This window comes from Macadamia integrifolia, chromosome 11 (genome assembly GCF_013358625.1).
Source record: "Macadamia integrifolia cultivar HAES 741 chromosome 11, SCU_Mint_v3, whole genome shotgun sequence".
Classification (NCBI taxonomy): Eukaryota; Viridiplantae; Streptophyta; class Magnoliopsida; order Proteales; family Proteaceae; genus Macadamia; species Macadamia integrifolia.
In genome coordinates, this window is record NC_056567.1 from 11,197,709 (window position 1) to 11,209,220 (window position 11,512).

Genomic DNA, 11,512 nt, shown 5'->3' on the forward strand with positions numbered 1-11,512 from the left:
AGACCGACCATTTATAAACGGGCCGGGCTCAAGCCCGACACGTTTAATAAACGGTCCGGGCCGGGCCGGTCTTTAAACGTTCAGTCCCGATCGGTTTACCCGGTTCGGGCCACAAATTGACACCCCTAAGTGAGACTATGTCTGTTGATATATCCATATTCCTCCTTCATAATTAATTTGCTTGATATGTCAGTTTCTCCATTCTTTTAAAAGTTTTAACCTGCAGATGAGTAGCAATTTTTTTTTTCTTTGGCAGTTATAAAAGCTAGAAGTAAAATTGAATCTTGGATGAACATGGCATCCGTCAGGTAGTATATCTTCTTTTTCCATTTATTTAAGACTCTCAAGGTCATGGTAGTATTGCAAATTTGTTAATTGAGGTTATTAACCATATCCCTTATTTGATCAGAAGAAGGCGCCTCCCCTCAATTGTTGCTCGTGAGGAATTCTTCTCTGCCTCATGGCTTTAAAAATCCAGTGCTCTCGCCTTGAAGAAACCTTGTTAAACTTCGATTTTGAACCACTTTAGACGCGAAAGAGCCGAAAGAATCAGAAATTGGAAATGGCGGACATCATTGTTTCCGATCTTGTGACCAATCTGTCTCAGCTTCTCTCAAATACAGAGGTGAATTTCCTTGAAGAAGACAAGGAAGGAGTTCGATCTCTCTGTAATGAGTTTCGGTACATAAAACTCTTAATCAACAGCTACGAGGGGAAACCTATTAAGGACAATATTATGTTTCCAGTGGATAAAATCAAGGAGGTTGCTAGTGAGGCGGAGAAGATTTACGAGGGATATGTCGAGAACGTCGCCAAGCAGAAGAAAAGAAGCAATCTTGTAAAGCTTCTCCTCGGCTCCAATCAAGCAAGAATGTTTCATGATTTCACGGAGAAGATAACGAAACTCCAAACAAAAATTAGAGACATATATGAGTACCACATCCAACAAAAAGGCGTCAGTGAAGATGCATATCAGTTTCAGAAACACAGGCCGAAGGGTGTCGATGAAGCTCAAGTATCGCAGAGGCACGCTTTGCTTCAGAAACAGAGTCCGAAGGCAGTATTTGGCTCCGAGGAGGAGGAAGAGACATTGGTGAATCAGCGACACATCCAACAAACGAGCGTCGATGAAGCTGAAGGGTCGCAAAGTCATGCTTTGATGCAGAAACAGAGTAAGGAAGTGGAGGAAGATGATGTGGTTAGCTTCGAGGAGGAGGAAGAGACATTGGTGAATCAGCTGCAAATCCAACAAGCGAGCGTGGATGACGCTGAAGTGTCGCAGAGTCATGATTTGCAGCAGAGACAAACGCCGAAGGAAGTGGAGAAAGATGATGTGGTTGGCTTCGAGGAGGAGGAAGAGACATTGGTGAATCAGCAGCAAACCCAACAAACGAGCGTCGATGAAGGTCAAGGGTCGCAGAGTCATGATTTGCAGCAGAAACAAACGCCGAAGGAAGTGGAGGAAGATGATGTGGTTAGCTTCGAGGAGGAGGAAGAGACATTGGTGAATCAGCTGCAAATCCAACAAGCGAGCGTGGATGACGCTGAAGTGTCGCAGAGTCATGATTTGCAGCAGAGACAAACGCCGAAGGAAGTGGAGAAAGATGATGTGGTTGGCTTCGAGGAGGAGGAAGAGACATTGGTGAATCAGCAGCAAACCCAACAAACGAAGGTCGATGAAGCTCAAGGGTCGCAGAGCCATGATTTGCAGCAGAAACAAAGGCCGAAGGAAGTGGAGAAAGATGATGTGGTTGGCTTCGAGGAGGAGGAAGAGACATTGGTGAATCAGCAGCAAACCCAACAAACGAGCGTCGATGAAGGTCAAGGGTCGCAGAGTCATGATTTGCAGCAGAAACAAAGGCCGAAGGAAGTGGATGAAGATGATGTGGTTGGCTTCGAGGAGGAGGAAAAGACATTGGTGAATCAGCAGCAAACCCAACAAACGAAGGTCGATGAAGCTCAAGGGTCGCAGAGCCATGATTTGCAGCAGAAACAAACGCCGAAGGAAGTGGAGAAAGATGATGTGGTTGGCTTCGAGGAGGAGGAAGAGACATTGGTGAATCAGCAGCAAACCCAACAAACGAGCGTCGATGAAGGTCAAGGGTCGCAGAGTCATGATTTGCAGCAGAAACAAAGGCCGAAGGAAGTGGATGAAGATGATGTGGTTGGCTTCGAGGAGGAGGAAAAGACATTGGTGAATCAGCAGCAAACCCAACAAACGAAGGTCGATGAAGCTCAAGGGTCGCAGAGCCATGATTTGCAGCAGAAACAAACGCCGAAGGAAGTGGAGAAAGATGATGTGGTTGGCTTCGAGGAGGAGGAAGAGACATTGGTGAATCAGCAGCAAACCCAACAAACGAAGGTCGATGAAGCTCAAGGGTCGCAGAGCCATGATTTGCAGCAGAAACAAACGCCGAAGGAAGTGGAGAAAGATGATGTGGTTGGCTTCGAGGAGGAGGAAAAGACATTGGTGAATCAGCAGCAAACCCAACAAACGAAGGTCGATGAAGCTCAAGGGTCGCAGAGCCATGATTTGCAGCAGAAACAAACGCCGAAGGAAGTGGAGAAAGATGATGTGGTTGGCTTCGAGGAGGAGGAAGAGACATTGGTGAATCAGCAGCAAACCCAACAAACGAGCGTCGATGAAGGTCAAGGGTCGCAGAGTCATGATTTGCAGCAGAAACAAACGCCGAAGGAAGTGGATGAAGATGATGTGGTTGGCTTCGAGGAGGAGGAAAAGACATTGGTGAATCAGCAGCAAACCCAACAAACGAAGGTCGATGAAGCTCAAGGGTCGCAGAGCCATGATTTGCAGCAGAAACAAACGCCGAAGGAAGTGGAGGAAGATGATGTGGTTGGCTTGGAAGAGACAGAAGAGTTAGGTATGACCTCAATCTCCGGGAGATCGCAAATGGCGGACGCCATTGTTTCCAGTTCCGTGACCAATTTGTCCCAGCTTGTAGTGAATGAGGTGAATTTCCTTGAAGAAGTCGCGGAAGAAGTTCGATCTCTCTGTGATGAGCTTCATCACATGAATAACTTCCTGAAAAAATCTGAGGGGAAACGCAATCAGCATGACAATGTGATGGTTCTGTTGCGTCGAAAAATAAGGGACGTTGCTCTTGAGGCAGAGGATATTGTCGACAAATATGTCGTCAATGTTGCCAAGGAAAAGAGGAAAAACAAGTTGAACTGCTTCAGTTTCTTCTACAAGATACTAATGCTTCACAATGTCAGGGTACAGATAAAGGTACTCGAAACAAGAATTGAAGAAATATATGCAAACAGGGAAAAGTACAACATCCAACAAACAGGCAACAATGAAGCTGAAGAGTCGCGGAGGCATGCTTTGTTGCAGAAACAGAGGAATGAAATGGAGGAAGATGATGTGGTTGGCTTGGAAGAGGAGACAAAGACATTGGTGAATCAGCTGGTCAATGGAACAGAAGAGCTGGATGTGATCTCAATCTCCGGTATGGGGGGATTGGGTAAAACAACTCTAGCCAAGAAGGTCTACGAACAGCATTCTGTTAAATATCATTTCAGTTGGCGTGCTTGGGTAAGTGTTTCACAAGATTGTAACATGAAAGAGTTGCTGCTGGCAATCCTCAACGAAGTCGCCCCGATGACCGTCAAGATGTCAGAGATGAAAGTGCAGCAGCTGAAGCAAGAGCTGAAGCAAGAGCTGAAGAAGCAATTATCTCGTCACAAGTATTTAGTAGTGCTGGATGATGTATGGAAGAAGAAACATTGGGATGAGCTAAAGGGAGTTTTTCCAAATGATAAAATTGGAAGTCGAGTACTTATCACAACTCGAATCATAGAAGTTGCTCGTCATGTAAGCAGAAAATCTCCATTTTATATTCGATTTCTAAATGATGAGGAGAGTTGGGAACTCTTCACCAAGAAGGTTTTCCGAGGACAGTTCTGCCCAGACAATTTAGAATCTCTTGGTAAAAAAATCGTAGCCGAGTGTGGAGGATTGCCACTAGCAATAGTGGTCTTAGGTGGTCTTCTAGCAAGCATGGAGAAGACTGAACAAATCTGGACAAAAATGGTTGGTGGAGTTAATAGGCAATTAGCACAAAAAACCACATGCTTGGATATATTGGGCTTGAGTTACAGCGAATTGCCCCCATACCTTAAACCTTGCTTTCTCTACTTGGGTCTTTTTCCTGAAGACTACAAGATACCCGTGAGGCAGCTGATCCAATTGTGGATATCCGAAGGGTTTATTCAAGATGAGGAAAGGATGCAGAGAAAGGAAGAAGTTGCTGAGAACTACTTGCAAGAACTCATTGATCGTAGCTTGATCCAAGTAGAGGAAAAAAGGTCAGATGGCGGCATCAAAACATGTCGAGTGCATCATCTTATACATGATCTCTGCGATAAGTTGTCCGAGGAAGAGAAATTTCTTGAGTCTTACAGAAGTGTTCCAACATCCCAAACCAAACCACGAAGGCTTGCAATTCATTGTAGTCGTCAGGACGACATTTCGAATGCCCATGCCTACACTCGCCAGGTCCGCACCCTCCTCTGTTTTAACCAGGACAAGCATAAGCTTTCTGAAGAACATTGGGAAAAACTTTTCAAATGCTTCAAGTTGCTTAGGGTGCTAGATTTGGGGAACGGGGAGGTACATAGGCTCCCAAAAGCCATTGACAAACTGATTCTTTTGAAGTACCTGAGGGTCAAAACTGCTGATATTTCTGGTATTCCATCTACCATATTTAACCTTCACCAACTCCAAACTCTTGACCTAAGAATGTCTCGAATAAATGTCTTGCCAGAAGGGATTTGGAGAATGCGACAATTGAGGCATCTGTATTTAGATGGGCCCAGTAGACTACCTAAAAAAGCAGGTACAGACTGTCTCTTCGATCTCCAAACTCTATGTTACGTATCACAAGATCATACTGGGCGAGTGAGGATAGCAGAGAAAGCACCTAATTTGAGAAAATTAGGGTTGTATGGCTACCAATGTTACTTCTTAGATGAAGAAAAATCTACCTTTGATCTACCCCATCTTGAATCTCTGAAATTTTCAAGTGAATGCGTCTTCGATGAGCCGATCAGACTGCCGCCATCCATCACCAAGATCAGCATAAAGACCGCCTTCCTGCAGTTTGAAACAATTGAAATATTTCAAAATCTACCCAATCTTCAGATACTAAAATTAGACGGAGCATCTTTTGATGATGATAAGTTGGTCTTCAAAAAAGGCTGGTTTCCACAGTTGCAGTTATTGAAAATTGAAGATTCAAGAATAGTGAGTTGGAAACTAGGGCGAGGAGCAGTGCCGAAGCTTAAACGAGTGGTCATCAGTAAATGTCCTGGTCTAGAAATGATTCCTGAGGAACTGTGGGACATTACTTCTCTTCAAAAACTTGAATTGTTGTGGCTCCCCAAAAGGATTGGGAAGATGATTGGAGATTTCAAGAAAAGTGATCAGCTTGAGGTCGTGATCTATCCAGACGTTGATTCCGAATTGGTTTAACGTGGTGAGTAATTTCTATTTCGGTCATGCTCATGTTTAATTTATTGGTTTGGTTTTCTTTGTTGGGTATAGAATATCTTTACTGGTTTAAATGTCACATTGAAGATCTTGAAACACCTTTGTTTTATATGCAATACTGCTATATATTCACAGCTCAATTTCTATATGCAATAACTCTTTGGATGTAAAATATTGTAATGCAAACCATATAGAAAACAATGGCAAATATGTGCAGAAAATATTAGAAAGAATGAAATGTTAGATAAAAGTATGCCCCCTATAGCCAATTTATGAAAGTTTTAATTATAAAATTATAATTATTCTTGTGTTCAAGTATTAAAGAACTATTGTGTTTTGTCCAAATTTACATTTTATATATGAGAGAGACAGGAAAATAAATCTAAACTAAATAGGTTATAAATAATGGATTTCTTGTGGATGGTAATACAATGATTAACATTGAACGAGTCCTAAATAGAATTTTTCAAGAGTGGAATACTTTCATAATGATAACTTTATATGCATGTGATAACAAAATATATGGGGGCATGAGTTGATCTTAGTTAAACAACATGTGGCTTCAACTTAGTTAACTGGTGATCTCCAAAAAGAGAGAGATGGATTCTTGTTGAGTACAAATAGAAACCCTAGTTTTCTATTTTGCTTCCTCTCTTTCTTGTGTGGTACCTATATTGAAACTCAAAAGTTGTAACATAGCTTAGGAAAGCATGGAGAAACTAGAGGACAAGAAACTACGGCATGGGGGGTTCACCCGTAGCATAGTGTGCGTTGTAAAAAACTATTCGAATCTGGACAAGAAACTCCTTGTGTAAAAACATAACGCTAAAATTATGCAGAAAATAATGAGAAAATAAGAATAAATTACTTGATTTAGTTAAATTATTTAAATCCATGGTGAGATGAGATCTTGCTCCACTATCAATGCAAAATAGGGTTGCAACGCTTATTCTTACACCTCTCTCAGATTGATTTTATAAACATATAGTGGAACTCTATACATGAAATTTACTGAAATACCCACAAAGTCACAAGTGGAATTCAAAGACATCATACCCCAACACCTTGTTCCAACCCCAGATCCAAATTTTTAAGGAGTTGATCTGAATCCATCTGACAGTTATATGGCCACCAGATTTATATCATTCCAAATTCAAATAGGGCTGAATATGGATTCCATCTAGCTAAGTATGGATTCCATCTAGCTAAGTCAGATGGAGGTCTTAAACTTTCATGCATGATTACATCATGTTAGATCAAACACCAAGAAATACGAAAATAAAGAGACAATAGATCTGCACGACACAGAGATTTAACGAGGTTCACACACCAGGGTGGTGTGCTAGGTCCTCGGGTGAAGAAGAAGAAGTTTCACTCTGCATAAGAGAGATTACACCCAAGTAGCGGTGAAAAACTCGCCCTGAAACCGTAGCTCAAAACCCCCCCTCAAAAATACAATGAATTTCTCAACAAGACAATAGTACATTATATACTCCAAGTCGCGAGTCGACCCATCGGGTCGCGGTTGATCCGGTTGAACTGCACCCCCATACGAGATCAATGATGGGCTTTGGGCTTGGGTCTATCGGCCCAACCCCTCTACTTCCATCACAGATCTCAGAAAACTTTCCATTCAGGTCACCACCAAAACATGTCGGAGCGGGTCAATCTTCAAAATGGGTCAAGAATTCGAGACAAACTTAACACATCATTTAGGTGGAGGAACTACTATTTAGAGAATAGAAAAAAAATATATCTCATTCTATTCTTTAATACCTACCTCAACCTATGTTAAAAATCTATCCAAATTCTTAACCTACGTTGTCTGAATTTGGGAATCAGAATGAAATATGGGTTTGTTTAAATCTGGGCCTCATTCAACTTGAGTAAATTTTAATGAATGTTAAATTCTCTACAAATTTTTTTTTCGGGGCAAGTTCTACAAATTTCTCAAGTTACTAAATAATTGCATGTAATGTTTGAAAACAATAGTTTTTTTTTTTTTTTTACCCCACACTAACAAATGTCACGTCTAGGACAATCTGATCTTGTCCAACAGTTGATCATGACCATGTGATTACCATATGTATTGAAAACATAAGTTCTAAACCAAGTTCAAATATCTATAATCATTCAAACAGATAAATAATTTTGTTGTGGAACCAATTAGTTTAATTGAGTGTTGTAAATGGAATATTAAAGGGCAATATTATACTTATCTCTAATGATGATTTACAATTCTAATTAATGACTAGATCTTGAACAATACTCCTTGTTGACATGTAGAAATCTGGTACGTAAGTACTATACTTCTTGTTGATGTAGGAGTTAAAGATAGATCCTTCTTGTTGATGTAGGAGTAGTGAAGATAGATCCTTCTTGTTGATGTAGAAAATTCTAGTACACAGGGTGAAGTCGTAATAGATGCTTTCCTTAAGGTTTTTAAGAGTCCCTTTTTGTGCACACCGAGTTGACCTACTCTTATACCTCTAAGATAAAATCACCCTCTAATCAGAAATGTTCACTTCTAAGTCTGATTACATAGAGAGTGCAAGTTATATTAGTAATTCAAAGAAACAGATTCAAGAGTAGAACAAAATAAATCGAGTACACTGTTCCAAATGATAAGAACAGTTGTAGAGAAGTAGAAGAAAAAAACCAAGTAGAATTAACAAAACACAAGCAAATATAGCAAAGCATGTATAACCCATGAATTACTCTATCTTTGTAACCTCTTATCCTTTGCAGGTACTGAGTATTTATAGGCTAGACTATACCCGTACAGATGCACCTATATGTCTGTAGGTACTTGTATGTATGGGTATGTGTCCCTTGTCTTATAGGGTGTGTCTCTTCCTTACAATGTATGAACCTATGGGTACACCTATACATATGAGTACGTCTCTTCCACATATATACATATGGGTATATATATGTACATTTTTTATATATGTATGTAGGATAAGGGAGTGCATGTCTTTGGTGTATTAATAATAAGCCTTATATTGAATCATTGTACTTGGTTTTGGAGCCAAATTTTAATCCAAACATGTACAATGAATTTGGGTCTTGGGGCATAAACATTTGACCAATTCCGATCTGGCCCGGCTCGGGTCAGGATTGAAAACCCACCCAAACAACCCACACACATGAGAGGAGAAACACTTCTCTCTAAAAAACCCTATGTCCCTTAAAGTCCAATTCTTATATATAAACCCCAATAAACTTTCACAGTTTCTAGTGTGGGACTAAACAAGAAGTTCACATTTTCACTTGCCAAAATTCTGAATTAAAATACCAAATATAAGGATAAAAGAAAAAGGTTCAAAGCTCAAGGGAGCTAATGGGTCTTGACTTGATGTTTTGAAACTTTAAAACAACAACAACATTGTGTCGAAAGAGTTATATGCATATCATCTGGTGGAACTCAATTCTCATTTTAAATTTGACTGATAATGCAACATACATGATATTATAATAAAACATAGGAAGAAAGAACGTTGACTCCTGGTGTGTGTCTACTACTAGACACAAAAGGTGTGCAAAGACCATGTTAAACCTGCACTGAAGATGCTCTCACGTCCTCCCATTGCTGCACTAGCAGGCAAGTACCTGCACCAAGAAGTAGCGTCCTTTTGCCCTAAAACATATATATATATATATATATATATATATATGAGATGCATCATATGACACATCTCAAGACTATCACTTCGATATTATACATATATATATATATATATATATATATCTATATCATACTATTATATAAAAGCAAGAAGTGGCAAATCTTCACTTGACTACTTTATCCCTTCCTTTTATCTTTTTCTCCTTATATTTTTTTATAAATTATTGGTATCCTTTGATTTATATTTATTTTTATATTCAAATAATTATCTCTACTTTCTTTCTTTCTCTCAAACTCCCCCCACTTTTCTCTCCCATTGTCCACGATCTCCCCTCCTATCTATATTCTCCTCTCTCTCCACTTAAGATTGTATTATATTTCTCTATCTTCCTCCTTTCTCTCAAATCCCCCCCCCCCCCCACACGATTTGTGTTGATGGAGATTGAATTAATATAATAATCATTTCATCAATTACAACAGTTGTTTTGTTAAGTTGATAGATACAACAAGGTTCAGTAACAGTTGGAGATAAGGCTCCCTAATAGCAAGGCTTGTTGAATTAGACTTTTAGAGTTTGTGGGACTCTTGACCAGCGAGCGTTGCGGACTCCTCTCTCTCTCAGAGTAGAAACACAAATATGCAACAATACTCTTTTCTTAATTTATTTCTCTTCTTACTTAGTTTCTACTTTTTTGGAATGACTATGTATCACATTCATGGCCATAGACCCAGGATTGGAATCTTCAATCATATCCATCGGTTTGATCTTCTCCTCCCTCATGTGACATGGGGCCGGTTACATGGATGGTGAGGGTTAGTACACTGAACCCACATGGTGCATGATTGTAGTTGTTACTCCACCTGTATGCATGATATCATAACGTATACCGTCATACAAAAACCCATATTGTTACACTCTTTTCACTCATTTATTTATATTTTAATCTTTCTCAATTTTTGAAACAGGGAATTGATTTTATTTGGAATTATGTAGGTTTAAATTGGAAGATCAAATATGAGACATCTAAAGATTCTTGACTAGCTTACTCTCTACAGACTTTCTGTTTCTTCTAGATATATAGTTTCAGAGGAAAGATCTTAGACAGTGTGAGTAAAGGAAGAGAAATAAGGAAGGAATCGTGGAAGCTCTAGGACAATGATTACCATAATGACAATGCCTGTGGTTTTCTCTTCTCTTGCATTTTATAGCCCATAGATTTAGATATTGGTATCGATATCGGTATAAGTCCATAAATTTTTCGTTTTAATTGTCATTATAGTATTGTTTGAGATTTTATTGAGTATCCTTTACAATGTTACCAAGCTCTTGCAATTTAGAGTATCTAACTCATGTTAACAACAGCCATTAGAGTTGCAACATCTTTGGTGCGGTCTTTAACCACTTTGATTACTCTCAATACCGTAATAAATTCGAAGGATTCTTTTTTGATTTTGATGAAAGATGAGAAGAATTCTTTTGTTAAAGAATTAGATGGAATATGAAGCAGTATTCATTTTCCATTCTTATTTTATTCTGTTGTAGGTGGGTACAGTTGGTGGTGGAATCAAACTTGCAGCTCAATCAACTTGCCTTAACTTGGGGCGAAGAATGCAAATAAAGAATCAGCTGGATCAAATGCAAGGCTATTGATCAACATTGTAGTTGGCTACGTGATTGCTGGGGAAATATTCCGCATGTCTACTCTTGCAGTTCGGCAGCTTGTTAAGAGCGACATGAAGTACAATAGATCAAGCAATGTCATCTCCAAATCTTCCTCTTAAAACAAGGAGGAAAGGATGCGATCAAATGATGTTAAGAGGACATTTCGTGAAGTGGGAGATCTCAAAAGATAAAAATTATGCATGTAAAATGTTTTGTGAAACTTATTTTTCTTTAAGGTTTTAGCCATCATATTTGTACTTTTTTGTGAAACTTATTTTTCTTTAAGGTTTTAGCCATCATATTTGTACTTTCTTTTTTTAGTATATTTTTTGGAAGATAAAATTTTCATTATGATTTTAGTATTGTTAGGGAGCTAATTGAGTGACCTTTGCAATGTAACAATCCCCTGCAATTTAAAGCTTCATTGGAAGTTCATGAATAAATTAATTAAGAGTTGTCAGGAAATGTTGAGATTTGTTCAGACATTTCCTTTCTCTGTATTGTATCTTTAAAATGGCTCCTTTTCAGATGTACATTAGTGAAGACAACAAGAAGTTGATACATTTAGTATATTTATTAACTATACATTGTTTTATTTAGATTGGCTCCTATTTAGGTCCATTTTTGACTCCGAGGCATGTGAAGTTGATTCAAGGTTTGTTCCTTTCTATGTAAGAATTAGTTGGAGAAATATTGCTAATTGATA

At 39.1% G+C, this 11,512-nt stretch overlaps 1 protein-coding gene across 1 annotated transcript; it reads left to right on the forward strand.

The window, feature by feature from the left end:
- The first annotated feature begins 220 nt into the window (after nucleotides 1-220).
- Nucleotides 221-11,271, forward strand: LOC122093199 (disease resistance RPP8-like protein 3). The gene is made up of 3 exons (XM_042663480.1): nucleotides 221-308; nucleotides 410-5,501; nucleotides 10,687-11,271. The coding sequence occupies exon 2, from the start codon at nucleotides 563-565 to the stop codon at nucleotides 5,495-5,497; it is 4,935 nt and encodes a 1,644-aa protein (XP_042519414.1). The 5' UTR covers nucleotides 221-308; nucleotides 410-562; the 3' UTR covers nucleotides 5,498-5,501; nucleotides 10,687-11,271.
- The last annotated feature ends 241 nt before the right edge of the window (nucleotides 11,272-11,512 follow it).